General features: G+C 43.4%; 1 protein-coding gene and 1 non-coding gene across 3 annotated transcripts; one reads left to right on the top strand and one right to left on the bottom strand.

The window, feature by feature from the left end:
• The first annotated feature begins 1,313 nt into the window (after positions 1-1,313).
• GLO1 (glyoxalase I) lies at positions 1,314-22,775 on the top strand. 2 transcript variants are annotated; one of them, XM_070074122.2, is made up of 7 exons: positions 1,314-1,447; positions 11,324-11,456; positions 11,609-11,691; positions 16,359-16,499; positions 17,254-17,321; positions 18,652-18,741; positions 22,179-22,775. In XM_070074122.2, the coding sequence occupies exons 2-7, from the start codon at positions 11,454-11,456 to the stop codon at positions 22,265-22,267; spliced, it is 474 nt and encodes a 157-aa protein (XP_069930223.1). In that variant the 5' UTR covers positions 1,314-1,447; positions 11,324-11,453; the 3' UTR covers positions 22,268-22,775. The 2 variants fall into 2 exon arrangements, with proteins under 2 accessions (XP_069930223.1, XP_002714732.1); XM_002714686.6 differs by lacking the exon at positions 11,324-11,456.
• Positions 3,114-3,180, bottom strand: LOC127493374 (small nucleolar RNA SNORD107). Its single transcript, XR_007923426.1, has one exon. It is a non-coding gene; the product is annotated as a small nucleolar RNA SNORD107 (small nucleolar RNA).
• Positions 22,776-24,034: the final 1,259 nt, after the last annotated feature.

Here is a 24,034-nt window from a genome sequence, read left to right on the forward strand (position 1 = left end):
TTTCATAACCTGCTCGCTCTGGGTCCACATGGAGAGACAGAGAGCACACCCACTCCCATGTAAAGGCTTCTTATGTGTGTGTTTGTGTGTATGTGTGTGTGTGTGTGTGAGAGAGAGAGAGAGAGAGAGAGAGAGCCCTCTCCCCTTTACCACGCTTCTTAAAGAGCTTAGAAAAGGGGAGTGGTTACATAATACTGCCCCCAGGTCCCAGGTAAGAGGAGGTACATCCTGGGGAAGGGGTTATCTGATTGACTGGTGGGTGGTTAGGATTACATTGGGTGGAGATAGGGATGCGTGGCTTCCAGCTCATGACCTTAATCTAGCTATCCCATATCAGTGTTAGCCTATAAAATTGACAACAGAGAAATTATCAGGAGAACATTACAGCATGAGAGTCATACATAATGTGCATCTCAAAGGCAGGCCTGGTGGTTGAAGGTTATCGAGAGCTAAACAGGATAGGGGCTTGGGCTTCTGGGGGGTCAAGGAGGCTGGCGCGGGCTGTGGAAGGTTGCAGAAGGAGATGCACCGCAGCAAGGGGGGCTGGTGCCTGACTCCCCACTCCAGTCTTCCTGTGAGAGCTTTCCAGGAAGCAAAGTGATTGCAGATGCAAAGGCCAGTTTACAGCCACCAGTGGAGATTTCCTTTACAGATATGAATTCTTTTACAAATGAGCAGCTTGTCACAGTATTCCCCTGTCTGAAGAGGTCTGCAGTTTCTCTGAATAACCAACTTGAGTATAATGCATTTATCTCAAATACATGTATTGCGGGGTGCCATATTTTGGGGTCCGATGGAGTCAAACCATGACTTACATTTTATGATTCTCACCAAATCCTGTAGGAAGGCTCAGAGAAGATCAGTCCTTATTCCAAGCCTCTCGAGCTCATATATAATTTTTAATTAATGTTTTAATTTTCCTGAGCTGCTTAAAAGAGAAGACAGACTTCAGATTCTTACAATTTAAGAATAACTTCCAATTCTCACTTTGCATCAGTTTTCTACCACCACATTGCAGTTCCTGAGGTTTGGGTGGTTACTGTACTGTAAAAGTTAAGTGGAAACAAAATTAAGTCAAGTAACAGCGGATTCCCAGCAAGCTGATTTTTTTTAGCTTGACTCCATTGTGCGCAAGGCACCTTGGGAGTTGTAGTCTCTATGCATAGCGAGCTGTGGCCGGAGGACGCACTGGGGCCCAATCAGCAGAGAGCCAACTTGCTCTCGGGCAGCGATTGGCTGAAAGTCAGCGGCCGCCCGCCCCGCGGCGGCGCCGCGCTGTCTCGGGTAAAGGCTGCACCCGGGCCCGGCGGGGTGGTGTCTGTGCTGTCCTGTGCGGGTGTTCGTGAGACTCGGCTGTGCGGCCATGGCAGAACCGCAACCTGCGTCCAGCGGCCTCACTGACGAGGCCGCCGCTAGCTGCTGCTCCGACGCGGACCCCAGCACCAAGGTGGGTACACAATCTGGTTCTCCCACGCTGTAGCCCCGGGAGAGAGCGGATTCCCGGGCTCAGACGGAGCCGGGCTGGGCCCAGGTTCGAACTCTGTCCGGCCTCCGCTGCAGGTCCGCCGGCCGTGGACAGACGGGAGTGGGCTGGGAGGCGGGCTCATGGTGTCTGTGGGCGAGAATCCGTTTCTTCAGGTTGTTTCAAAACCTGCGGCCCTACTGGCAGTAACTTGTTTATTTTGGGACAGTAACTGGAAGCCAGGCCAGCTCAGGGTCAGGTTCCTCGTCCGTGGGTGTGTGTGTTCGCCGGGTCAGTCACCGAGGCCAGCTTCAGAACTCCCTGCAGCCCTAAGTGCCAAGATCCCTGCCTAGGGGCGAGCCTTGAGACGCCCCATATCGGATTGCGGGTTCGAGCCCCAGCTGCTCGGCTTCTGATCCAATTCCCTGCTGTGCACACCTGGAAGACCAGCAGACGAAGGCCCAAGTACTTGCGTCCCTGCCCCTCACGTGTAGTTGCTGGCTGAACCAGCGGGTGAAAGATCTTCCACCATTTCCCCATCGCCGGCTAACCCTCCCTGTCGCGTTTTTTTTTTTTTTTTTTTTTTTTTTTTTTTTTTTTTTTTTTGACAGGCAGTTAGACAGTGAGAGAGAGAGACAGACAGAAAGGTCTTCCTTCCGTTGGTTCACCCCCCAAATGGCCGCTACGGCCAGCGCGCTGCGCCGATCCGAAGCCAGGAGCCAGGTGCTTCTCCTTGTCTCCCATGGGGTGCAGGGCCCAAGCACTTGGGCCATCCTCCACTGCACTCCCTGGCCACAGCAGAGAGCTGGACTGGAAGAGGAGCAACCGGGACTAGAACCCCGGGGTGCCGGCGCCGCAGGTGGAGGATTAGCCTAGTGAGCCGTGGCGCCCTCCATGTCGCTCTTACACGTAATTTTTTTTTTTAAAGCTCCCTGCCTATGTCAGGCCCTCCTAGCTTCTGTCATTTTTCAAGAACCGTCCAGACTCCAGCTTAGCTGCTCCAAACCAGGGTCACCACACCCCGGATTTCCCTCTTGCCTGGCTGTTGCCCCCTGACCACAGTTCTGCCCTCCTTGGGGGAGACATGACACATCTGAAGGGAATCTTAGAAATTCCTGCTCTTACCCTCTCCTTTTCACAGTGTGACCCAGGAAGAGGCATGAGCTGTTGCAGATGAGGGCTTTCACTTAGCAGGCATGTCTGTACTACGCCAGCACCACGCGCTCAGGTGTGGTGCTTCCCTGCCTGTCCAGGGAAGACGCAGCAGCGGCCGCTGGGGTTTCCAGTGTAGTCGTCAGTATCCGGGCTTGAATCTGGGCTCTGTGCAGCTCTCTGAGAGGTGCAGGTCGGAGCCTTTGGTCCTTGCTTGCTCTTGGCCTTGGGGGCAAAGAGTCAGATGCCTGTAATTGCTGAAGCCTTTGGTTAGCACCTGATACTTGGCTTAGGAAAAATATTAGTCACAGCAAAATTAAGGGAGGTTTGAAATACACGCGCACATACTTGTACACACGTACCTTGCAGTATACTCCTTAATACCGGATTATTTCATATAATATAGATTGAATCATTTAGTATAAGTTAATTTACCAAATAACTGGGGATTGTATATACTGGATTATTTCAAACAAGTGAAAAGGATTTTTTTTTTTAAGATTTCATTTTAAGCTCAAATTTTGAAATCATTATTATTCAGACAAGGTCCTATGTCATCATGAACCAAAAGGATTTTTCTAAAATACATTAAACACATTTCCTTACATCTTTATTTATAGTCTACATCATCTGAGTTTCTCTTGATGGTTTGGAGTAATCATTTTTTGAGATTAGTAAATTTAGGCCCTGGAAATACTGTATGGAGAAACAGCATGGAATAATAGCGCCTATATATTAAGTGTGCCAGCTCCTGGCTCGGTGCTTTAAGTAGATTGCTTCATTTAATCCTCACAACAACCCTGTGAGGAAGGCATAATTATTATTTCCATTTTACAAACATGGAGATTCCAGCACAGAGGTGTTGAGCAGCTTGCCTATGGGAGGTCCATTCTTCCAGCTTCCACCCGTTTCTGCTTCTGGGGTACAGAATCGAGCAGAAATTTTGGAATCTTCCATGAAGAAAAAATTAAAAACAGAACAAAACAGTGCATTAAATTCAGCTTGATTGCTGTTGACCCACTGTGTGTAAGAACATGGGATATAGTGACATCTCTTCTCCCAGCATAGCCAGCTGGAACCTAGATGGACCTGGGTTTAATGTGCTGTTGAAGATGTAGGCATCCCAGGAGCACAGAGGCGGTACAGGTTTTCAAGGGTAGCATCAGTGGTGTGGCGGATGCACAGGGTATTTGGATTTTGAAGACTGCATTTGAACCTTCACTGCTACCGTTGACTGCAGTGATCTTGTCAGAGCAGCTGGGCTGAGTTTGTAGAAGGAACGTAGAGATGTCTCAGAGAGCTGCTTTTAGGATAAAAAGAGATGAAATATATTATACTCTACAACTCAAGGGTACGTTTCAGCTGTGGGGGTCAAGGAGCACCTTATGTACAAGGTGGTGTCCGACCTGTGCCTTGGTGGGTAGACAGGACTCCAGCAGACAGAGGGCATTCTAGGGGAAGGGATGGTAGACATGTAAAATACGTGGCGTGTCCTGGAAGGTTAGTTAACCATTTTCGGTTGAATTTCAGGTTATCTAAATAGTAGAGACGGCCAACATGGCACGTTGGAGCCAAGTCCTGGAGAGAATGTGTGTAATATCTAAGGGAGTGAGATTGTGTCTAGCTAGTGGGGAACAAGTTAGGATTTCAAAGCATTCTGTAGGGTGGACAGCATCTGCACCTGGAGGTGATGAGACCACTGAAAAGCTCTTTCAGGAGTGGATGTCTGGCCTAGTGGTTAAGACTTGATTCTCATGTCACAACATCTGAGTTTGATCCCCAGCTACAGCTCCTGACAGCAGTTTGCTGCTAATGCAGACTCTGGACAGCAGCAGTAGTGGCTGAAGTCATTGGACTCCTGCCACCCTCGTGGGAGACCTGGATTGAGCTCCTAGCTTCCAGTTTTGGCCTTAGTCCAGCCCTGGCCATTGCAGGCATTTGAGGAGTGAACTAGTAGAGGGAGTGGTGTCGGTCTGTCTCCCCCCACTCCCATCCTTGCCTCTCAAATTTTAAAATGAACAACAACAACAAAACCTGTTCCAGAAGATGAGAGTCTGACGTGGAATGGGAAGAAGAGCATTGGCATAAAGTCAACTTATTGGCCAGCGCTGCGGCTCACTAGGCTAATCCTCTGCCTGTGGCGCCAGCACCCCGGGTTCCAGTCCTGGTTGTGGCACCGGATTCTGTCCTGGTTGCTCCTCTTCCAGTCCAGCTCTCTGCTGTGGCCCGGGAAGGCACTGGAGGATGGCCCAAGTGCTTGGGCCCTGCACCCGCATGGGAGACTAGGAGAAGCACCTGGCTCCTGGCTTCAGATCGGCGCAGCGTGCTGGCCATAGCAGCCATTTTGGGGGTGAACCAATGGAAAAGGAAGACCTTTGTCTCTGTCTCTCTCTCTCACTGTCCACTCTGCCTGTCAAAAAAAAAAAAAAAAAAGCTTATTTATTGGTCATTTGCATCTTCATTTATGAAAGCAGACCAAAGAATGCACAGCTGCTCCACATCTTGGGCAGTCTTACTTGGCTGACTTTCTTCAAAAGTCCATACTCCTTCGAGTGGTTATCTCAGAAGATCATTCTTCTTCCTGTGTTTGCCATTATTTCTAAATTACCACTACCAGTGTGTTCTCACCTTAATCTATAGATATAGGTGTATGTTTGTTTGTTTATATATAGTGCCACTGTTCCATCTGAGTGGTAGGGAATGGGGTCAAGGAAAATTTTATGATAGTGACACTTGAACCGGGTTTTACCAGATAAAGATGTAGCTGTGTAGAATTGGTTGCAAGGGGAGATGAGATAGGAAATGGAAAGGAGGAAGAAGGACAATGGCCAAACTACTGGTTGACTGTTAATGGACAGAAAGAGTCATAATATACGTAAAGGCACAGTGAGAAAATGAGTCAGGAACCTACAAGTAATACAGTGAGACCGACAGTCTGGAAGCTAGTGGGAGCTGAGGGCCGGGTGCAGGAAACAATCATTGGGGGTACTTAGAGAAATCCGAGAACTCCCATTATGTTCATTTGGTTTTTTGCACGCTATAAAGATTTATATTTGATAAATGTGTTTTATGATGTATATGTTATACTGGCATTCTATTATTCATGTATATAATTCAAGTAAACATACATTCATTTGGGGTACATGCTTTTTTTTAAGTGATAAGGATATGAAATAGCAGATGTCTGAAATAACTAATAGGGGAATAGTGATAAAAGGTGTTAGAGAAGTATACAGCAATCATATGTGCTTACTTTTGGAACTTTCTCCCCAAAACATTGAGATTGCTGTGAGACAGAGATAGATCCTACCTGCTGCTTTATTTCCTAAATGCCCACAGTGGCCAAGATGGGGCCAGGCTGAAGCCAGAAGCCAGGAGCTCAGGTCTCCCACATGGGTGGCAGGAACCCAACTACTGGAGCCATCACTGCTGCTTCTCAGGGCCCATATTAGGGAAGCTGGAGTCAGGAACCAGAGTCAGGCTTCAAACCTGGTACCCTGATGTGGGACACAGGCATCTTGATGGGTATCTTAACCACCAGAACAATACCTACCCCTAAAAGACTGGTTTTATTTTTAAAGATTTATTTATTTGAAAGGCAAAATTACACAGAGAGAGAGAGAGAGAGAGAGAGAGAGAGAGAGAGAGACCTGACATCCTCTAGTTTACTCCCCAAAGGCCTCAATGGCCAAGGCTAGACCAGACCAAAACCAGGAGCCAGGAGTTTCTTCAGGGTCTCCCACATAGGTACAGGAACCCAAGCACTTGGGCCCCTTTCTGCTGCTTTCCCAGGTGCATTAGCAGGGAGCTGGATTGGAACTGGAGCAGCCAGAACTTGAATCAGTACCCCTGTGGGATGCTGGCATTGCAGGTGGTGGCTTAACCTGCTACACCGTAATGTTGCCCTGAAATACTGGTTTTGTAAAAATTTTTTTATTTTTATTTTATTTGAAAGGCAGAGACAGACACATTGAGAGGGGTGTTCTATCCAGTAGTTCACTTCCCAAATACCAACAATAGCCAGGGGTAGGAACTAGCCCAGGTACTCAGTCTGGGTTTCCAACATGGGAATCAGGGACCCAAATACTTTAGCCTCTCAAGTCTGCATTAGCAGGAAGGTGGATCAGAAGCAGAGACACGACTTGAACCCTGTCCACTCCAGTATGGGATGCAGGCATCCCAAACAGCATCTTAGCCACTGCACCAAATGCCCACCCTGGAAGATTAATTTTTAACCCAGAAATGACAGAATTTGGGTTTTCATTATGAGAAGATTATTCTGAATTGCATTCGTGTAGGCCTGCATGAAGCAGAGAAATGGTAGTCTAGGCAGGAAGTAGTAAAGGCATGAGCAGAGTTATGATCATTAGGAAGGCTAGGAGGAGGTGGATTCCAGAAAGATTTGAGTAGTCAAGACATTGGATTGGATCCTGGAAGAAGTGTGTTGAAGGAGGAATCAGAGAAGACCCCAAGTGTCTGCTTTGGCTGATGGGCAGCTGCGGCATTCCCTGTTGGAAATAGGAAGAAGTGTTTGACTGTAATGAATCTGGTGTTTCGACCCAAGTGGAAAAGACAAGTCGGTGTTAGATTCAGGTCCAGGGCTGAGGTTAGAAGTATGAGCTGGCATGGCTGGCACCGCGGCTCACTAGGCTAATCCTCCACCTGCAGCGCTGGCACCCCGGGTTCTAGTCCCGGTTGGGGCGCCGGATTCTGTCCCGGTTGCTCCTCTTCCAGTCCAGCTCTCTGCTGTGGCCCAGGAGTGCAGTGGAGGATGGCCCAGGTGCTTGGGCCCTGCATCCGCATGGGAGACCAGGAGGAAGCACCTGGTTCCTGGCTTCGGATTGGCGCAGCACGCCGGCCGTAGTGGCCATTAGGGGAGTGAACCAACGGCAAAAGGAAGACCTTTCTCTCTGTCTCTCTCTCTCTCTCTTACTGTCTAACTCTGCCTGTCAAAAAAAAAAAAAAAAAAAAAAAAGAAAAGAAAAAAAGAAGAAGTATGAGCTGGCAAATGCAAGCCTGGGATTCAAAGGCAGTAGTCATTGGTGTATTTCATTGTAATAGCAGCAAGAAGAACAATGGTTAAGTAGCTTGCTCTGGGCTGGGCATAATGGAAGCATTTTCATGCATTATCCCTCTTCAACTCAGCTATAGGAGCTAAGAACAATAATTATCTCTACCTAAGATGTGGAGACTGACGTTCAAGGAACATAATGATTTACTCAGTCTCAGTGGTAGAGCCCACATTTGAACCATATTGCCTCAAAAATAATTTCTCTAGTATTTGGGTTTTTTTTTTCTCCTTTTGCATGAAAAATGAAAGGCCTCATGCTACCAAAGGCGTCTCGGATTCCTCTCATCTGTTTGTTAGGGCAGATTGACATGTGTGTTTACTGATATCCAGTAATTTTTAAATTTAAAAATTTTTTCTTTGTGCTTCTTACTTGTTTCTGTGTCCCTTGTCTGTGGAGTCCTTATACAACTTGAAGTATGTTATTGGATTAGATCAAATAAATAAATATAAAGGGGATGGCAGGATTATTTTCTGGAACAGTCTGTTGCCTTCTGACATACATTGGATCAGGGAAGTAGCACTAGAAAAATAAAGATAATAAGCTGAAAAATGTATCCCACCATACTGAACATTAACCGTGGGCCCCAGTTGTCACACAGTAAAACTGTTTTGTTCCCTTCAAGGTACAATTTCATTTACAAAGTGATCTTTACCTGAAAGTACTTGAAAAGCTGATGTTATAAAGCCAAGAAAAACCAAAATTTTATTCATTTTTGTTTTATGTCACCTAGGGATAGAATTAACAAGTCTTTTCCCCTTTTATGAGAATTTGATTGTTAACTCTCTAGCCATGCTTCTCAGGAAACAAAGAAAAATGGCATTTTGTTACTAGGTAATATTGCTTATTTTAAAAATAATCCCATTGAGAAACTGCCTCTGTAGAAAGGGAATTAGAACTCGCTGATAGGAAGGCTTAGCTCTGGGCGTTCCTGAGTGCAGCGACTCTTCACTGTCCCTCGGGCAGATTCTGCCAGCTGTGCCTGTGCGGTGGCTCCTGGAGTTCCTGGCCAGGGCGGTGCAGAGGGAATCTGCACTGGGGGATTCCCACTCTTGGGGGCTTTCAGAGTAGAAAGGCAAGGATGAGGTACAGGTTCTTTGGAACCTCAGACATTGAATTGAATGAAGCTCACAAAGACAGTAAGTGTTAACAGCACAAGTTTATTATAGGAAAAGAAAGTAACCGTTTTTAAGGGGGTAGAAGCAGGCCAAGGATCAAAGCTCAGACCGAACTGAGACTGAGGCCTGGAGGATAATCGGGGCTGTGATGTTACAGGAGTAGGTCTTGGGAGAGAAGCCCTGCGTGTGGTGTTGAAGTCACCTGCTGTGTAGGCCATCTGGCCGTTATCACATCTGTATGCAGCCTCTAAGTGCAGGGTTTTTAAGCTTGTAATTTTTTTTCTCAGCTTCTCCAATTAGCCCTTTTTGTCTCCTGCCTCAAGGTCGTGACTAAAGGAGGCAGAGAGAAACAGTTTAGGAATTTGCTTTTCTCAACTCCCCCAGTTAACCCTTAACTGTCTCCTGCCTCCCCCATTTATGTGTTTATGTATTTATTTGAAAGAGTTAGAGGAAGAGAAAGAGAGAGATCCATCTTCCACCTGTACCTGTGTCCCTGCCCCACTTTTACGGTTTTGTTCAGGTTGCATTGTGGGCAGGCAGTGCATGTACTGCAGGCATCCTTGGTACACTTTCAGTGTTCTCTCCCGTGAGATGTGCCCCCCCCGACACCTCCCCACAAAAAACCCTGATTGTTTCTATTCTACCTTTTTGGGGCCAGCATTGTGGCAAAGGAGCATATCTGTTGTCTAGCAGCAGGCTTTCCAGGGGACCAGAAGATCATTCAGGCTAGAAGACATCTTGTGTTCTGAATCTAGAGCATGGTATGGAAAGAACTGTCAGGTAAACAAGAAATAAATGTACAGTCCAAATTGTTTAAACATGAGATATACTTACTTTAGAGTATTTTAAAATCATAGCAATAAACAAAAGTAAATTTTAGGAACTTAATGTTTTAAAAAAGGAATGTTTCTCCAGATCATGCAAGTGTTTAACAAGTAATTGACTTTTTTGGTGATAAAAAAAAAAAAACTTGTCTGAGCATAGAAAAACCTGGTATGCTTTTAAAAAGCAGGCACTTGTTATTTAAATGTAATTTACAGCAGTTTAAAGCCTCTGTATAGGAATAATCCACTAACACTGAACATAGCTTTACTTTCTTTTGCCACGTAAGACTTTGAAGCTAACTTTAATTTTTTTTTAAAGATTTATTTATTCATTTGAAAGTCAGAGTTACACAGAGAGAGGAGAGGCAGAGAGAGAGAGAGAGATCTTCCATCCGCTGGTTCACTCCCCAATTGGCTGCAATGGCCGGAGCTGCGCTGATCCGAATCCAGGAGCCAGGAGCTTCTTCCAGATCTCCCACATGAGTGCAGGGGCCCAAGGACTTGGGCCATCTTCTACTGCTTTCCCAAGCGATTACAGAGAGCTGGATTGGAAATGGAGCAGCTGGGTCTCAAACCTGCGCCCATATGGGATGCCGGCACTTCAGGCCAGGGCATTAACCCACTGCGCCACTGCGCCGGCCCCAAGCTAACTTTAATATTCTTATATGTGCATTTAAGCATACAATATGTGACCATGTTAATAGATGATAAAATTAAAAGCTTTAACATTAGTTTTAAAATCTAATTAATTTTAATAGCATCTTAAATAAAACTATGTACTTAGCACTTTTTTTTCCCCAAGATTTATTTTCTTATTTGAAAGAGTTTCAGAGAGAGAAATGGAGAGACAGAGATCTTCCATTTGGTGGTTCATTCCCCAGATGGTTGCAAGGGTCAGGGCTAGGCAGGCCAAAGCCAGGAGCTTCATCCAGGTCTCCTACATGGGTAGCAGGGACCCAAATTCCTGGGTCATCTTTTGCTGCTTTTCCCAGGCCATTAGTAGGGAGTTGGATCAGAAGTAGAACAGCCGGGACATGCACTGGCACCCATATGGGATGCCAACATTGTTTGCAGTGGCTTTACTCACTATGTCACAATGCCAGCCCTCTCTCAACAGTGCTTTTTGAAGTTAGCATACCATGGGCATATCTTCGTGCCATTTAATAAGAGTATATTTTTTAATTTAATTTAATTTATTTGAAAGGAAGAGTTAGAGAGAGAGGGAAAGATAGAAAAAGAGATCTTCCATCCACTGGTTCACTCCCCAAATGGCCACAAAGGCCAGGGCAGGGCCAGACCAAACCCGGGAGCCAGGAGTTTCTTTTGGGTTTCCCATGTGGATGCAGGGGCCCAAGCACTTGGACCATCTTCCCCTGTTTTCCCAGGCACATTAACAAGGAGCTGGATCAGAAGTGGAGCAGCCAGGACTCAAACTAGTGCCTATATGAGATACCAGCATCACAGGCGACAGCTTGACCTGCTGTGCCACAGCACCAGTCCCTTAAATGAGAATTTTAATTTTAGTAAAATAGTAAAATGTCATTTCCTAATGAAGCTGAATGAATCAAGTGTACTTGTATGTTATGTGCTGGGACTCACAGGAGAGAAGTGGCTATGAGAATTTTCCAAAGGGAAAAAACATTTGTTTTTTTAAAAAGGCAAGGAAGCCAGGTTTCCTTTTGTCTACCTTTGATTTAGAGTGGGATGTGAATTACCTGGTATACTGGACTTGCTGCACACAGGGGCCCGTGACCAGAAGACATCACCGAGAAGAGAACCAGAGGAAGGTGTAGGTGTCAGGTGTGAGAACTGTTTCCTGGGGATTTCCATGGTAGGCTGAAAGGACAAAATTTCCTTTTCTTTTTTTTTTTTTTTTTTTTTTTGTTAGAGTAGAAGATGGTATCTTATTACAGAAAGCACTATTAATGTTGATAATTACTAGTAAGAGTTTAAAAGTGCTTAAAACATACTGTTTCTCCTTAGGATTTTTTAATGCAACAGACCATGCTACGAATTAAGGATCCTAAGAAGTCATTGGATTTCTATACTAGAATTCTTGGAATGACGTAAGTAAAATATTTATTGGCATTTTAATGTTTAAATATGAAACACTTATTGGTACCTTCATGTTTAAATACTTCAAAATGTTCATGGAAAAAATGGAATTAGAAGGTGTTTATTTTGGTGTAGGAAAAAAATCCATGCATACCAGCAGGTGTAGCTTAGTGATTAGGATGCTCAGATTCCATTCTTGACTCCAGCTGTGAATTCTTGCTTCCTGCTGATTAGACTCTAGGAGGCAATGGTGAGGCTCAAGTAGTTGCGTTCCTGACATTTGGGACCTGGATTGAGCTCATGGCTTTGGGCCAGCCCTGCCTAGTCCTGGCCAGTGTGGACATTTGGGAGTGATCCAGTGGATAGATGTCTCTCTCTATATATATCTCTATCTCTATCTCTTTATCTCTTGAAGGAATAAATTCAAAATAACATTTTTTTGCATACATGGATTTCTTGCCTTTTTTTTTTTTTGTACTAAAATAGACTTATCTCTTAAATTCTATTTTCTGTGAACTTGTTGAAGTCCCTGCATACATAATTTTGCAAATAGCAGGGAGTTTTCAGGCCCATTTTAAGACTTAAAAGTTTGTTTTCAGGAGTAACAAAGCATCTTTTGTGACTAGGCCTAGCTGGTCAGGGCTTCTGCTAAGCTCTTTTCTTCTCTATTCCAGCCAGACTCAGTGGGCAACAAAGGACCGTAATACTTGCATTTTCTCCATTCTCCCTTCTCAGAGCTGCCACCTAAATCCTTAATATGTTCGGACCCCTCTTGATGTTCTGACCACTGTTAGCTTGCTGTTTGCTTCAGGAAATGTGCAGATATGAATGGGCTTACTTAAAACTGGCCACCTATTTCATTTGTATAGGCTGTGTTCTCTTTCTACGGAACAGGAAGTATCCGCGCATTCTTAGAATCATTAAAGCATATTTATTTGCTCATTTCCCTCTTCCCCTTCCTCCAGTGCATTGAGGCAGAATTGACAAAGTATTTTTCTTTATTTCTCTAAATTACATTTGGGGCTTGGGGCTTTGGGTTTTTGGGTTTTTTTTTTTTTATAATACAGATACATAAAGAATAAAATGATCTTTAACCTACTGCCTAGAAAATCTCTATTGACTTTGAGAGAAAAAAATCAAGTAATAAGTAAATGTCTAGGTTTAGAAGATGTGACCAGTTCAGAAAAATATAAAATGTGAAGTGATCGCCTTCCTGCTATAATTCTTCTCCCTAAAGATAACTGTTGTTAACAATTCCTTATGATTCTATTAGAAGTAGTTATGTGTTCACTGGTGGTATACTTAAAGAGCAGAATGCAAACAAATTTATTGAACACCTGCTAATTGTCAGGCACTCCATGTGTTATTTCACTCAGTCTCCACACTAGACCCATAAGGAAGCTTTTATCCCCACCTTATAGATGAAGAGACAAAGTCTTACAGCGGGTGAAATCACTGGACCCAACTCAAAGTTGACACCTTGCAAAGCTGGAATTTGAACCCATCCCTGATGGACGCCATCACTGACCTTGGTTTTCGAGAACGCAAAAATAGGGCGCAACTTGACAGTGACGTGACAAGCAAGTTGCAGTGGGTTCATTTGCTTCGGTTCCCCCTCTGACTGGTCTGTAAAGCTTGGGCAGTTAGCTTTAGTCAGTGCACAGATAATTTTTCCTGATTAGAATATTTAAAGTGTTTGATTCTTTATTACAGCTTATTAGAGTAAATCTTATTTGTGATAAATCGGTACGTTGATCTCGGGGGCCGAGTTTTTAACAAAGCTGTGATACTTGAATAAAAGATTGAAGCAGAGCTCTAGAAACTTCCCACTTGCCGTGCTTCAGCCATTTGCTCTTGATTATTAACAAGGTCATCTGAGCATTTCGTCCTCTGTAATCTAAAGAAAATTATAGGAGTATGATCCTCATTCTACCTTACTCCTTGCAAAATAATTCTGTACTCTTTAGACTTACTTTATAGGCTATTACTTATGTTTTTTATTTGTTTTTGTAAATTGTATTTTGGCGTAGAGTGTTAATAAGCCTCCATTTGCAACTCCAGCATCCCTTACTGGAGTGCCAGTCCAGGTCTCAGCTACTCTGCTGCTAATCCAGCTTCCTGCTAAGGCTCCTTGAAAGGCAGCACAAGATGGGCCAAGTGCTCGGGTTCCTTTGACCCAAGTGAGAGAACAGGATGGAGTTCCTGGCTCCTGGCTTTGGCCAGGCCTAGACTTGGCTGTGTGACCATTTGCGGAGTTAATCAGTAGACAGAAGGTCTGTCTCTCTCCTTTCTCTCTCTCCCTCCCTCCCTCCCTTTTTTAAAGATTTTTTTTTTTTTTATTTGAAAGAGTTACAGTGAGGTAGAGACAGAGAGAGAGAGGTCCTCCATCCGCTCTGGTTCACTCCCCAGATGGCTGCAATGGCCAGAGCTGGGCCCATCCGAAGCCAGGAGCTTCTTCCAGGTCTCCCATGTGGATGCAGGGGCACAAGGACTTGGGCCATCCTACACTGCTTTCCCAGGAGCATTATTAGCAGGGAACTGGATCGGAAGTGGAGCAGCCAGTACTTGAACCAGCTCCCATATGGGATGCTGGTGCTGTAGGCCAGGGCTTTAACCCACTGTGCCACAGTTCCACACTCACTCTCTCTAGCTCTGCCTTTCAAATAAATAAGTAAACCTTTTTAAAAATGTGTCTATTAAACTGAATGGCATAATCTATCTTTTTCTTTTTTTTTCCTCTTTTTTTTTTTTTTTTTTTTTTAAACGGGGCAGAGCAAGGCCAAAGCCAGGAGCCAGGAGCTTCTTCCAGGTCTCTCATGTGGTTGCAGGGGCCCAAGTACCTGGGCCATCCTCCTCTGTCCTCCCAGGCACATTAGCAGGGAGCTGGATTGGAAGTGGAACAGCTGGGACTAGAACCAGTGCCCATATGGGATGCTGGCATCGCAGGCAATGGTTTAACCCGTAACACCACAGCGCTAGCCCCTGAAGATACCTTTTTCTATTTTTAAACAAATTCCATAATTCCAACTAAATTTCATTGATGAATTTAAAAAGTTTGCTTTTTGTGTGTGTTTCACTGATATTTACAGATAAGCAGCTTTGTTTTTTAAGATTTATTTTATTTATTTGGAAGGTAGAATTAGAATGAGGTCTTCTATCTGCTGGTTCCCTCCCCAAATGGCTACAAATGGGCTGGGCCAAAGCCAGGAGCCAGGAGTTTTTATCCATGTCTCCCACATGGGTGCAGGGGGCCAAGGACTTGGGCCATCTTCTATTGCTTTCCCTAGCCATTTAGCAGGGAGCTGGATTGAAAATGGAGCAACCAGGTCTCAAACTGGTGCCCATATGGGATCCCAGTAGGTGGCAGCTTTACCTGTTACACCACAGTGCTGCCAGCTGCAAGGAGATTTTTTTTCTTTGCTTTTCTCATTATACCTGTCTCTCCCTGTCTCTACACACACACACACACACACACACACACACACATACACACATCTTTTCTTAGAATTTTTTTTATTATAAAAATAAAATTTATTTAAGTTACACACAGAGTACACATTTACTTATTACATACAAATTCCACTTTTCAACCAGTAAACAATGTATAAACAGTGGTAAGAAAAGTCTTTTACTTTTTACATCCTCTAGTTGGGCTGGGTCTTTTTTTTTTTTTTTTTTTTAAAGACTGACTTATTTGAGAGGCAGAGTTAGGGAAAAACAGAGAGGTATTCCATCTGCTGGTTCATTCCCCAAATGACCAGAGCTGGACAATCTGAAACCAGGACCCTCGTGCGGGTTTTCCATGTGGGTGCAGGGGCCCAAGGACTTGGGCCATCTTCCATTGCTTTCCCAAGCCATGAGCAGGGAGCTGTATCAGAAGCAGAGCAGTTAGGACTCGAACCAGTGCTCCTATGGGATGCCAACACTTCAGGCAGAGGCTTAACCTACTACGCCACAGTGCCAGCCCGGGTCTTAGAATCCATATGCACATTTATCAGATGTGTTTTCTCCCCTAAAAGGCTATTATTGTTTAGCTGAGATTCAAGAACATTCCATGTGTAAAATGAATAAAGATTTTTTTTTCCTTTTCAATGATACTTTATCCTACATGTAGTTTTCCCACTCTTGCCTACATGCCTACTGACCTTTAACTAGAAACCATGTTATATTATTGAACATAATACTCTTCTCTATTTTCTTGTCAGGAAGCCACAATATAGAGAATATATATTTTAATTTGCCTTAGAGGAGGATACTTTGAATTGAATTAAGCCCAGCTTCCCAAATATCAGTCTGTGTAGCTAAGATACATGCAAGTGAAAAGTGATTAAGCCAATTATTTTTCCTGCACCTTATAACCACTTTAAATAATTTGAGGTAACTGTCTTGACCTGTTAGAGTCTCAATTTGTCTTAATTTGTCTTTCCTTTAATAAGCAACTTCTTTTGCCACATTTTTGAAAAGAGGTTTATATAAAAATAAGGCTCTATAAAAGGATGACTGACAATGACACAGAAATGTAACAAATTTTTGCTTGCATTTAAAAAACTGTAATAAGTGGTAATTATCTCAGAAGTCAGCAATGTACTCTAATTTAAATATTAAGTGATGTTGATTTTTAGTACAAATCAGTCTTTTCTGTTATTAATGATTCAGGCTTGTTGGTTTTTAATTTCAGGCTAATCCAAAAATTAGATTTTCCTTCTATGAAATTTTCACTCTATTTCATGGCATATGAGGATAAAAATGACATCCCCAAAGATAAAAATGAAAGAGTAGCATGGGCATTTTCCAGAAAAGCTACCCTTGAGCTGACACAGTGAGTATGAATTTTTTTGTCTTTTCCTTTTGCCTTAAATGATAAGATATTTGCCAAACTGTAGCTAACTAATGTTTATGTACTTGAACCAAAGCCTTTCAGCATCTAAAATTTTATTTTTATTATTTTACTATATTTTTGATACAGAAATGCTGTGTTTTCCTTAAAAATGTAACAAAGCCATTTGTAATAGGTACTATTTAAATTTCTGGTGGTTTTTATAATTTTAACACTTGAAAATGTTATAAAATAAATAAATCTTCCTCTCTTGCCCTTTTGTTTCTTTACCACATTCCTCTATCCTAACAACTACCAAAGCAGAATTTGTTTTGGGACAGATCATTTACTAGTGTGTCCCTTGATTCAAAACACTAGTTCTGTGACCCTAAAACAGATGAGACCGCCTCCTGCCAGTAACAGTCTCCTTAGCTATAAAATGAAGGCATTGAGATCTGGACCATGGGGCTGTTTGGAGAGTTTAATAAAATCGAAGGGATTTAGCACAATAAATGGTGGTTGGTGTGATTATCTTCATTGCTCTTATCCAGATGTCTGATTGGCTTGTCTCCTTACTCTGATGGAAGTCATGCTTTGCCGCTTTGCCCTTTCTACATTGAAAACATACTTGTTACAGCAGCATTTAGGCCACATATGCAAAGTAGCACATACACACAGTACCCTTTCACAGAGAGATTTCTTCTCCAGATTTCTGTGCTGCTGGACACTTGTAGCTTTGTTTTCTCTCTTTTTGTAGCAATTGGGGCACTGAAGATGACGAGACCCAGAGCTACCACAGTGGCAATTCAGACCCTCGAGGATTTGGTATGTTTGTATGTAATAGATACAGATTTATGTGATTCTGTATTATGTATGCATCTGTGGTTATGATAAACCTAAAACATTAATGATCTAATTGTTGTGTATATTCAGTTTGTTAGAAGTGTGGCTATTTTTATTATCCACAAATAATCTTATTTAGGAATTAATTTCAGTCTCAATCTGAGCATTCTACTTGCTCTCTCACAGTGATTTTACTTTTAAGTCTTTATTATGTTTCCAGTGGATTTTTTTAAGTAAAAAAATTATGGTTAATAGTAATCCCAGTTTCTGTTAGCATATACTCTGCCTTGGTCTAAAAGCTCTCAGTTAGGGCTGGCATTGTGGTGCAGTGGGTTAAGCTGTTTGCAACTCCCATATAGGAGTGTTGGTTCAAGTCCCAGCAGCTCAACTGCCCATCCAGATTCCTGCTAATGTCCCTGGGAAGGCAGGGGAAGGTGGCCCAAGTGTTTGGGCCCCTGCTACCAATGCAGAAGACCCAGAATAAGCCCCTGGTTCCTGGCTTTGGCCTGGCCCAGCCCTGGCTGTTGCGGCCGTTTGGAAAGTAAACCAGAGAATGGAAGATCTCTGTCTTTCCCTGTCTCTGTCACTGTGCCTTTCAAATAAATAAAATAAAACTTTTAAAAACAAATAAAATAGGGGCCAGCGCCGTGGCGCACTAGGTTAATCCTCCACCTGCAGCACCGGCATCTCATATGGGCGCCAGTTCTACTCCTGGCTGCTCCTCTTCCAGTCCAGCTCTCTGCTATGTCCTGGGAAAGCAGTAGAAGATGGCCCAAGTGTTTGGGCCCCTGCACCCACTTGGGAGACCAGGAAGAAGCTCCTGGCTCCTGGCTCCTGGCTTCAGATTGGCACAGCTCCAGCCATTGCGGCCATTTGGGGAGTGAACCAATGAAGGAAGACCTTTCTCTCTGTCTCTCCCTCTCACTGTCTGTAACTCTACCTCTCAAATAAATAAATAAATAAATCTTTAAAAAAATTAAAAATAAATAAATAGCTTCATCCTGCTACTAAATAGTCAATGCCAACAACACATATGCGTTAATGATCAATCCTTTTACTATAGATTATTTTTAGCAAATTGAACTATGCATCAGCCAATAATGGTTTATTGTAGAGAATTTATAATACATAGCAACTGTTGCATTATACTCAGCCAGTAAGTACATTGCAGATTTTGAACCTACATAACTATTAACCTGTTCTCAAGTACCTGTGTGCTGAAATAAGCAAGTTTTGGGAGCCACCAGGCATTTGAATACCCTGTGTAATTATTTATTCCTTCTCTGCTTTTTCTGGGTTGATGTTACCCAAGGTCACATTGGAATTGCTGTTCCTGATGTGTACGGCGCCTGTAAAAGATTTGAAGAACTGGGAGTCAAATTTGTGAAGAAACCAGACGATGGTGAGTGCACCACTTACTGTGTGCAGGCCCCTCTTCAGCTCAGCACCATTTATTGGTACCCACAGAGATCACCACTGGGGCAAAACCCTTTTGGTGGCAAGTAACAGAGGTCTGCTGCAGTCAGCTTAGGGAAAGAGGGGAAATTATTAGAAGACTACTTCAGTATCTTAGGGAGTGAAAGGGAGCCACAGGGCGGCTCTCCAGGGACCACAGACAGAATCTGGAGAGCCATCCAAATCTAGGCTCCCTCTCCCACTCCTCCACCCCACCGCATTCTTCGCTGGCCACCAGCTTTCACTGTTCCAGGCTATATTTGTCCATCTAAAAATAAATTCCTTAAAGTCTATTTTATCTGATATTGTTATAACTACACAAGTCTCTTTGGTTGGTAGTTGTCTGGGATTTCTTTTTTATTCTGTTATAATCTTTGTGTCTACTTATGCTTTAGGCATGTCTCTTAAAATAGCATATTTGTGGGTTTTCATGTATTATAATTGTTTTATATAGATTTGTCACTGCCATCATAATTTATTTTTCATTTTATTATATTTTATTTTTTAAAGCTTCTATTCATTTATTTGAGAGACAGGGTTACAGACAGAGAGAGGGAGAGACAGAAAAGTCTTCCATCTGCTGGTTCAGAGCTGGGCTTATCAAAAGCCCAGAGCCAGGAGCTTCTTCCAGGTCTCCCACATGGGCACAGGGGCCCAAGGACATGGGCCATCTTCTACTGCTTTCCCAGGCCATAGCAGAGAGCTGGATCAGAAGTGGAGCAGCTGGAGGCTTAACCCTCTATGCCACAGCGCTGGCCACTATTTTTCGATTTTAGTTGGAAACATTTCACTATTTCATTTTAATCTTTTAATTAAAATAAATCTTCCCAATAATAACTTACTCTCCTTTTACCTCCATCATTTTATTATTAATCCGACTGGGATATTATTGATTACAAAGTTTTTTCTTTACTTTTTTTGGGGGAGGGGATTGGCTTTTTTTTTTTTTTAAGATAACAATAACTATATCAAGGTATATTGATCGTCTTTTCTTCATGTATCTCTTGTAACAGCTTTTAGAGTTTTCCGTCCTTTTATTTAAGTACAACTGCTTTCAGGGTTTGTGAAGAAAAACTTCAGAGATTTGTATGCCTGAGAACTGTACCTTTATATATAAATGTCAGTTTTATATGAAAAATTTTAGGTTTATTTTACTTCAATCTTGAAAATTCCCAATTGATTTTTTTGCATGCAATGTCATCCTTGAAAGATTTGTATCCTTTTTTTTTTTTTTTTTTTGGAAAGGCAGAGTGACAGACAGGGAAAGACAGAAAGAGATCTTCTTCCAGGGCCAGCAGTAGGCTAAGGCCCTGGCCTGTAGTGCCAGCATCCCATATGGGTGTCAGTTTGAGTCCCAGCTGCTCCTCTTCCGATCCAACCCTCTGCTATGGCCTGGGAAAGCAGTGGAAGATGGCCCAGGTCCTTGAGCCCCTGCACCCACATGGGAGACCCAGAAGAAGCTCCTGGCTCTTGGCTTCAGATCAGCTCAGCTCTGGCCATTGCAGGCATTTGGGGAGTGAACCAGCGGATGGAAGACCTTTCTCTCTCTCTGGCTCTTCCTCTCTCTGTAACTCTTTCAAATAAATAAAATAAATCTTAAAAAAAAAAAAAGAAAAAGAAGAGATTTTCCATCCACTGGTTCACTCCTCAGATGGCTGCCAAGAACCCCATCCTGGTCTCCCACTTGGGTGGCAGGGACCCAAGCAGTTGGGCCATCCACCGCTGCTTTCCCAGGCACATTAGCAGGGAGCTGGATCAGAAGCAGAGCAGCTACCACTCAAACCGGCACTCTCATATGGGATGCCAGCAGGGTGGGCAGTGGCTTACCCACTGAGCCACAGTGCCAGCCCCTGTATTCCTTTTTGTTTTATCTTCTACTTTTATGTCTTCTTTCTGGAAGACTCTGTCAAACAGGTAACCAAATAGCTAATTTTTCTCCAATATATTTTCCTGATAATTATCTGTTTTATTCTCAGTCTGTTACAATTTTCACCTCTAATTTTTGCTGGATTCTTTTAATTTTTTTTATTCTTGTTCCATATTTGTAGTATTCCATACTGCTCATCACTTTTACATATTTTAGTAGTTCTTGGACCATCATAGTATTTCTTCTATTTGAATCTATAATCCATTAGTTTGATGTTTTGTTTTTTTTGTTGATGATTTTAAGATTGATTTGGGGACCGGCATTGCAGCTCAGTGGCTCAAGCCTCTGCCTGCAATGCTTGCATCACATATTGGAGCACTGATTCCTATCCCAGGCGTTCCACTTCTGATCCAGGTTCCTGCAAATGTGCCTGGGAAAGCAGCAGAGGATGGCCCAAGAGCTTGGGCCCCTGCCACCCATCTGGGAGACCCGGATGATGTTCCTGGGTCCTGGCTTCAGCCTGCCCCAGCCTCAGCTGTTGTGGCCATTTGGGAAGTGAATGGAAGATCTCTGTAATTCTGCCTTTCAAATAAATAAATAAAATACATCATTTTTAAGAAAAGGGAGGAATGATAGGGAGATGGTTGATCCACATTAGCCAGACCTGTTTTTCTCAGTTCCTACAAACACAGGCGTTGTATACTGCCTGTTTACTCCCAGAAACATCTGAACTAGTAGTTTCAGAGCCTCTGGGGAGAGCTAAATCTACGCTCCTCTGTTTATTCTCCACTATGCTGTATCGCTTTCTGGTCCAAACCATGACTACATCCTACCACACAGAAAAGGTTAAAACAGTAGTCACCCCTCCCCCACCCATTCCTGCCCCAGTCATCACTCCATGTTTCTCACTTTTATTTCTCCATTTTCTATCTGTATACCTCTGGGTTTGACTTTGGGGAAAGAACCCAGAGGTAGAGGTCGAACCAACTCAGCATCTTGACCCCAAAATAAATTTCTCGGGTCGTATTTTTCCATTTAAGCAAACAACTCTGACCTAGTAGGCTCTCCATCTCAGGGACTAATTCCTGGAAGAAAGAATCTGCTTGGCAGGGCTTGGGTTACCTGGTAGAGGGTTTTAAAGGATTTGTGTAATCCAAGCTCCTGGGTCTTCTGATGTGTGGGTAAACCATGCTACCTGCTCCCTTGAGCATCTCTCTACTTCCTTTTTGTTCTTTAAAATAAGGCAGTTTCTATGACCTCTGAAGTGCTATCATGAAGGTGAGATTAATACCGAATACCTAAAAGATGGAGCCAGTCCAACAGTTTATTTTAGAGGGGCTGGTATCCACCTATGGGTAGAAGACACCCATTTTAGCCTTTATGAAAAACATGGATTTGGGCAACACTAACAACATAGAATTTCTTAGAATTAAAGGTGTAAACAAAATAATTTATCTCATTAAAATTTCTGAGGTTTCTTTTTTCGTTTTCCAATAAGGAAAATTTTCCTTTTACAGGTAAAATGAAAGGCCTGGCATTTATTCAAGATCCTGATGGCTACTGGATTGAAATTTTGAATCCTAACACAGTCACAAGTATCATTTAATCGTGTGGGAATGGTGCTCTGAGACGGCAGTGAGACGGAGATAAGAAAGAAAGCAATGCAGTTCGAGATGCTCAGATTCCAGAAGGCTCTGGGACTGATGGATCATTGCCCCAATTCAACTTTTTCTTCATTTTATGTCCTTGGATGTAGTCACGTGACTTGACTTGTTGGGTAATAATTAGAACAATTCCCTTCAGAAACTGCATTTGCCTTCTTCTGTCTCCTAAATACTGCTTCTCTTAAAATCTTCCTGTGCATCATTTAAAAAACATTTGCCATGTTTTTGTTGTAGTTATCTTCTGGGGTTTCAGTTCCTTAGGAATAGCTTTTCATGATGGAAAGTAAAGAACACTGAACAAAAATGGAACTTCATGCATACTTCAAACCCTGTGAAGTGTTTGTTTTACAAAGGAGAAGATACCCGTGAGAGCAATTCAGAATCATGCTGACAAAGATACTGATGGAAAAACTAATTTCTTTGTATTTATAAAGTACTCTCAGGATTCAAGGACTAACCTCCTTTATTTGGGAACGGGAAGAGAAGGGACGAGGCTGCAGCATACTTTATCTCATTTCACACTCCCCCCAGTCCCAGGAGAAAGCTAGCAGAGTAGACACGAAAAATAATTTCATGACTTGCACACAGTATAACTAAGCTCAAGAATCCAAGATCTCACCATCATTGTTAGTATTTGGATCAGGCCTCAAAATTGGCATCTCATAGGGCCTCCTCCACTAGTCCTCCCCTGTGAAGCCATCTTTGAGTTTGATCGTGGCGCTCCTGGCTCCTGGGGCTAAGCAGCATGGCGAGGGAGAAAGCAGTAGAAGTCGCCAGCATGAGACATATCACAGACACGGTTACAACTGCACAAGCGATGCTGATGTTACTTGTGGAGAGGCTTGCCTACCCCGAAGTCTTCGTGATTACAGGACTCATTTATGTTCTGGGATAACAATCAGTTACCAAAAGTGAGCTCGCTGGTCCTCCCTGCCATGACTGACATTAGGTAGATTTCAGAAAGTCAAAGTGATGTTGATTGAGAATAGAAACACGGGTGGCTGAAGTCCCTTGAGATTTTCTGTGGACTGTGGTGGAGACCCTAAGAGGCCATGCCAGCTGCCTCTGCAGTGCTCAGAGCACTTTACTTTCCCCTTTTCATGGAATGAAGTTACGTAAACAATTGAAACGGCAGTACTCACAGACAAATGAAATTTTAATAAGACTGATTTGTAAGCATCTGTCCAACAGGTACTTGTTTGTTTAAGAAGTACTTCCCCAGGGGCCAGCGTTGTGTAGCAGGTTAAGCCGCCACCTGCAATACCAGCATCCTGTATGGGTGCTGGTTCTGTCACCAGAGAGAAGTCATGGAGTTCTTGGCTTTGCACAAGAAAGAATTCAGGCATGAGACAGAGCAGAATGGCAAGGTTTTATTGGGGACAAGGCATCTGTCAGAAGGGAAGGGACAGGGAGAGGTGCCCAGTCACTCAGACTGGGGGAGTGCGAGGTTACCTGGTTGAGTGGAGAGAATACACCTGGAGGGCCTGGTGGGCGGCTCAGCAGAGAGAGAGCAGAACACACAGTCTTTGTTTAGACTGGGGGTATTTAAGGGAGTCTTTCTGCCATCTCTCCTTATCCTTTCTCCTTTGTCCTACAGGACAAAAGGTTTGCTGAGTGTAAATTAAGAAATTCCTTCCCAAGCTTGTTATCAGAGGGCATCTTGCTGGTGCTGGGCCAAGGGGCTTCTCTAAGGTGCCTGCCTTGGAGGA

Source organism: Oryctolagus cuniculus, chromosome 5, assembly GCF_051225735.1.
Source record: "Oryctolagus cuniculus isolate XC-2025 breed Fujian yellow rabbit chromosome 5, ASM5122573v1, whole genome shotgun sequence".
Classification (NCBI taxonomy): domain Eukaryota; kingdom Metazoa; phylum Chordata; class Mammalia; order Lagomorpha; family Leporidae; genus Oryctolagus; species Oryctolagus cuniculus.

What these genes read in the sequence shown, in the direction of transcription:
- GLO1 (XM_002714686.6), top strand. Translation starts at nt 1,364, where the DNA reads ATGGCAGAACCGCAACCTGCGTCCAGCGGCCTCACTGACGAGGCCGCC. An exon ending in TTCAGACCCTCGAGGATTTG is followed by an intron (nt 17,322 to 18,651) that starts GTATGTTTGTAT and finishes ATGTTACCCAAG; the next exon opens with GTCACATTGGAATTGCTGTT. An exon ending in TGTGAAGAAACCAGACGATG is followed by an intron (nt 18,742 to 22,178) that starts GTGAGTGCACCA and finishes TTCCTTTTACAG; the next exon opens with GTAAAATGAAAGGCCTGGCA.